This window comes from Ambystoma mexicanum, chromosome 3q, assembly GCF_040938575.1.
Source record: "Ambystoma mexicanum isolate Mex_15411 chromosome 3q, UKY_AmexF1_1, whole genome shotgun sequence".
Taxonomy (NCBI): domain Eukaryota; kingdom Metazoa; phylum Chordata; class Amphibia; order Caudata; family Ambystomatidae; genus Ambystoma; species Ambystoma mexicanum.
This window is the reverse complement of record NC_090926.1, coordinates 49,654,870-49,660,471: the sequence shown is the minus strand read 5'-3', so window position 1 is coordinate 49,660,471 and position 5,602 is coordinate 49,654,870. Positions and strand designations below refer to the sequence as shown.

The 5,602-nt window shown below is 48.1% G+C and overlaps 1 protein-coding gene across 1 annotated transcript; it reads left to right on the top strand.

The window, feature by feature from the left end:
• The first annotated feature begins 607 nt into the window (after positions 1–607).
• On the top strand, positions 608–3,227 carry LOC138582095 (urotensin-2 receptor-like). Its single transcript, XM_069653050.1, has one exon. It carries the CDS (start codon positions 809–811, stop codon positions 1,853–1,855), a length of 1,047 nt encoding a protein of 348 aa, XP_069509151.1. The 5' UTR covers positions 608–808; the 3' UTR covers positions 1,856–3,227.
• The last annotated feature ends 2,375 nt before the right edge of the window (positions 3,228–5,602 follow it).

Genomic DNA, 5,602 nt, shown 5'->3' with positions numbered 1-5,602 from the left:
GATTTTTTTTCAATTTCACATATATAAAGAAATGTGCACTAATCTGTACACACGTTCACCTTGCCGTTAGAGAGACCGAGGTCTGAATGGGCTCTGATCTCTTCCTCCTCTTCTTGACTATTGTACTGCCTCTGTTTTTAGATGTGCAGTAAAAGCTACAGCAGTGCACTCAAAATATGCAAGAGCGCCTGTTAGTTCTTCGTCGGCACTTTCTAAAGGCTAACATGGTCGCAAGACACGGGGTGGAGGGCGAGCTGCCATGTACTTGAAGATGCCCATCAGCCCTGGAGGTGGGTGGCACATCCCTTCCAAGGCCAAGTGGCGTGTGAACAGTGGCATGTGCTGCTCTCCTCCAGACTCCTTCCCCGCAGGGCGGCCCAGCTCTCCTTGTGTACTCTCACATCTCTGCTAAATGTTGATTCGGAGTCTGCTTGATCTATGAAGAGGTCATTATAGTACAGCAATATAGGGAGAGGCTTCAGCACTGTGTTTTATGGGCCTTGCAGAGTGGTGCAAAACTCTGAGCGGGGCAGTGAATCAACAACACAGGGCCTCCCAGCCTGGAGCGAAAGGATGTAGGGACGTTAAGGCCCCAGGCAAAGACAACCTCCCCTTCCTCTCTACATGGCAAGCCCGTGGCCTCATCTGGCCAGAGCAGTTCCCAGAGCAGAATCAGTCAAGATCTTCAGTCGCTCGGGAAGACCTCACAGAAAGGCGGCCAGGCTTTCGGGAGTGGTAGAGGTCCTTTCCAGAGAGGAGGCAAACATTCTGTCTCCCGTCGACCATCCAGGACTGTAAAAAAAAAAACATGTCTGATTCAGGCCCAGAACACCGACAGTCCAACAGATCGATTTATGCAGAAGAAGATGATGAGGTCCTGGTCACCTCCGTTCTGAGCACCCTGCTGTTGGTCATGTTCCTGGTGGGCATAGCTGGCAATGCCTACACGCTGGCTGTGGCAGCCCTATCGGCACGGATGGGCGGCTCACTGGGCATCTATGTGGTGAACCTGGCAGCCGCAGACCTCCTATACCTGTGTACCATCCCCTTCGTTGTCAGCACCTACCTGGCCCAGGACTGGTTCTTTAGCGACGCTGGCTGCCGCCTTCTGCTCAGCCTAGACCTGCTCACCATGCATGCCAGCATCTACACCCTGACTGTCATGAGCTTGGAGCGCCACCGAGCTGTGGTGCGGCCACTCAGCACCAGGCTTTCTCGTGGCAACCATCGGCTTAGTATTCTGCTGATCTGGCTTGCCTCCCTGCTGCTTACCTTGCCCATGATGGTAATGGTGCGTGTCCGTGAGACGGAGGGGCTGCCACGCAAGCGGATCTGTTCGCCCACCTGGACTCCGCAAGCCTTCAAGGTGTATCTGACTGTGCTGTTTGCCACAAGCATCCTGGCTCCTGGCCTGATCATTGCCATTCTCTATGCCAGCTTGGCCAGGGCCTACTGGATATCGGGGGTCAACGTTGTGCCTGGGGAGCGCTGGGCCTTGCGGCACAAGGTTCTATACCGCCTCTTCACCATCATCGTGGCCTTCTGGGCCTGCTTTGTGCCCTTCTGGGCCTGGCAGCTAGCCAAACTCTATGCACCTAGGCCTTTGGGACTCTCCATTGCTGTCCAGGCCTACATCAACTTTAGTGTCACCTGCCTGACATATGCCAACAGCTGCATCAACCCGCTGCTGTACACCTTGCTCACCAGGAACTACCGGGACTACCTGGCCAGCCGCGGCGGGAGCTCCACCACTGCCACCAGCGGGGAGCCCAATGCAGCCAGTGGAATCGCTAGCCAGTGGGAGCTGGAATTTACTGGGGTTGCTGGGCTGCCCGATTTGGTGATCATTGATTGAACATCACATCCTCGAAGGAGGTCGATGGACTTAGTAGCAGAGAGTCACGGGAGTGGTTTTCTGTGAATGATACCCTGCGCCAGGCTTGTCCCGCAAAGTCTATGTATGTAGACGTTTTCTATTGTCCTCAACATGTCTTTGAAGAATTTGGTCTCTGGAATGTGTAGTGTCTAGAAAACGTGTTGGGGGAAATAATGTATGAGTTCCATTACTGTTGCACAAGTATGCAAACCCCCACTAGTGGGCCAATAAAAAAGCACGAAATTAATGTTGAGTCTTGAAAAAGAGAGTGTGCACAGAACACATGGTGGGTGGGGTCTGAGAACTCGCTGCTGTGGCTGTGTGGAGTCCAAGTCTGCAAAAGTACATGTCCAATGTTAGCTCTTATCTCGGAAGCAGAGGAGTTTCCAGGAGCTGTATGTTGAGGCAGTGCTGCGACATTTCATCATGGCACTCGCCAAGGCCCCAGCCTTGGCATGTCTTTAAAGCAGTTTGAGCCGCCTTAAGATAATGGCATCTGCCATGGGTTTGGTTATCCTTGCCATACATTTGTTAACACTAAATTAAGCTTTTTAACAAGTAGTCTAGCTACAGGGTTATTTTAAAATCCAAAATATTTAGCTTCGTGAAATGAATGTTTCTCACTTCCAAAAAGTTTTCCAGACAATTTATAACCGATCCATATGGATGCGTGTTACATTTACAGCTATTCGGGTTTTATATTTTAATGTGTCGTTTTTATTCTATGAAATAGTGCAGCATTTATAGTTTTTGACAATATTGCATAGGCTTAAATTTCACATATTTCCATGATACTTTTTTTTATCCGTGTGCAGGTGTTTTTCTTCATTTATTAATAAATTGTTTGCTGTTTTTTTTATAACTGGTAGATTGTGTACTAACCATTTAAAAAACGACGTGCAATTGTTTTTCTAATTTGCTTGTATGCGTTTATTTAAATGTAATTGCTTATTTAATTTTCAGAACGTATTTCTGCACTTAGCATAGATGTAGAGCACTTTTTTTAAAGTCCGCGAATTAATGGTTTGATGGTAATACACAATTATCAGCTGATTTCAAAATTCGTTTTTGTTAAAAAAACATCTTTCACATAGTTGTATAACTTTTGAAATCGGCGCATGTTCTTAAATCATAATTCCTTTGTTATCCACTAGCTCAGTTGTGGATTGTTGTATCATAAGGACAGATATGCAGTCTTCTTATTTTACGAAAAATTATGTGTTTTTCCAGCTTTGATCGCTTTTGTAAAACGCGCCTGAATGTTGCAAAGGCATTTCCCAGCTGTGCCCTTTTCCTTTTGAGGTTAGTTATGTGAGTGATCCAAAATTCCAATAAAGGAAAGTAAAAGAAATTGGTTTTTTTTCTGATGCTTAAGAGGTGTTCTCAGGAAAAAAAACTACCCTGTTTACTTTATTTAATCATTTATTTATTAGCATTTTTAAAGCGCTCACACAGCCCGGGGGCTTCAAGGCGCTGTTACAGGAATATGTTTTAGGTGTGTATTTATAACGCGCTTAATACTCAGAGGTTTCCAAGCGTGGACCCAGGGATCGAACCTGTGTTGCTTCGTGCGCGGGAAACGTGTTCATGGCTTTAGCCCCAAACAATCCAGGAATAACAAGTAACGATGACGCCATTCTTTTAAAGGGAACGACCGTAAATAATTGCCTCCGAATACGTGTTTACAGTGTTTGCTTGGGATTTTGGCTCGGGGTAAAACCCCTCGTGAGTTCTGGGTTAGGTAACGACCCTCGTGTTTAGGGTTTTTCAGTGAAAAAAGGCAGGCGTCTCTCCCGGCTCATATACCCTACCTGGTGGTCCTTTTTCACAACTACTAAGGCTATATTCCGGGCAGAAGAAAGTGTGCATGACGCGTGTGGGTGCGCCACATTAGTTCACAGTCGGCCTGTTCACAACGCGTTTTTCAATGGGACGCACCCATTGAACACACGCTGAGTGAATCAGGCCCATAGAGGGCCTGGTGACAGGGAAATGGACTGGCGAAGCGTGCTGTGTTATACAGAGGCGGCATTCAGTCTTCAGCTTTCTGGACGGGGAGTGAGTGGCAAAGCGGCTCAGAAATGGCCAGAAGAAAGCCCGGTGCTTAGGAGTGCCAGGGCCGCGCGGTGCTCAAGCCCTCGGAGGGTTCTCTATACATGGACGTGTGCTTAGTGAATGCAGCTAGGCCACATATGCTGGGGTATCCTGTCCCACATATATCATAGCCTGCAACCTGCTGTTGCCCCAATTGAGGTGAAAACACACGATTTTGTTTTGGGCGGATGAAACATTGACTTATACGGGCGTGTAAGGGGCTTGGCAGAAGAGAGTCGCTTACATGGCTGGTGACACTCGGCAAAAGCGTGTGAAGAGGTATGCTGTCTATGTGTTCTGGGTGGCAGCAGGGCGTTTCACAAAGCGTACTAAGCACACAGATACCCCTGTGCACACTGCGCATGTCATGGTGCCGCCACACCCCAGGTCGTGTCCCGCATTAGTCCGAGTAGGACTGGTGCGCAAGTGGCTACACAGTACGTCATGAAGCGTTCTACACACGGGGCCCGCGGCCTGAAGTACAGGGGGATTAATAGCAGCTCAGCTACCATTCTGTCTACAGAGACCCACGTGTACAGGTGTGGTGGAACAGCAGCCACTGCATACTCTGCCAAGCCATCCCATGGAGCCTCGTGCATACATAGCATACGTTGCTGTGTATATGGGGTGGCCTCGCAGCCAGCCCGATGTTCAGGTGGGATGACGAAGGACCCAGGGAGGTCCCAATATGGCGGCTGCGGAGCACAAATGTCACTGCAACTCATTGGGCACGTGCCTTCTATAGGGCAGGTCTGGTGTATAGTACTTGCCGCCGCGCCTCAGTGTGTCCTCTAGCTGGAGAGAACAGCCCAGTGAAAAGAACATGGAGGCGGGGTATTCTAGAAGCTCAGGAGGCCAAGTGCGTAGGAGCAATTATTTGCGGGACTATCCAAAATTCCTCTCTACTGATGTCGGGTTCTGGAGAGTTGTCGCTGAGCTGCTAAATTCAGGGGTGGGAAGGCACTTGCTTATTTTCACCAGAGTGTCAAATAGCCTTCACTCGGCCGCTAGGATACGCTACCAGCTGTAGCACTAAGCACCGACATTTTTGTACATCACTTTAAATAAGCAATTTTGTACAGGTAAGGGTACTTTTAGTTAATTACACTGGAAGGGTGCAAGAAGGACAGACGCAGAGCAGGGTCAGTGTCGAGGGCAATCAGTGTTTCTTCATGACAGGGTCAAATTAGGGCAAACACTTCACTTAGGCACCAATGGAAAAAGTGTCCCACAGTCTCAAATGACAATTCATTATTTGTGTGACAGACTGCTTGGGGGAGTTTTGGTGTAAATATGTTACAAAGTGTGCATTTTAGAGAATATTTGTTCAGTAACATGGGTCAAAACTACGAGCTGCAATGTAAACTAAAATATTAAACCAGGCCCACTTTGAACAAAATGTCTGGCCCATATTTGCATGTTGGGTCTGCTCTTTGTGCATTGCCTTATTGCAGTAAAGGCCAGTCTGTACCTGTTTCTCGAGAATTACTGTGGTTTGCCCCTTCCCCTCTGTCTCTGGACAATATGGCCATTGTAAACCAATATGTCTACTTAATTTTAGTTCCAACTGTTTCTGTGATCCACGTGAGAGTTAACCAATTGATGGTAAAGCGCTTCATTGGGAGACTGGGT

Bases quoted from the DNA above. Each gene is read 5' to 3' on its own strand.
- LOC138582095 (XM_069653050.1), top strand. From the start codon at position 809: ATGTCTGATTCAGGCCCAGAACACCGACAGTCCAACAGATCGATTTAT.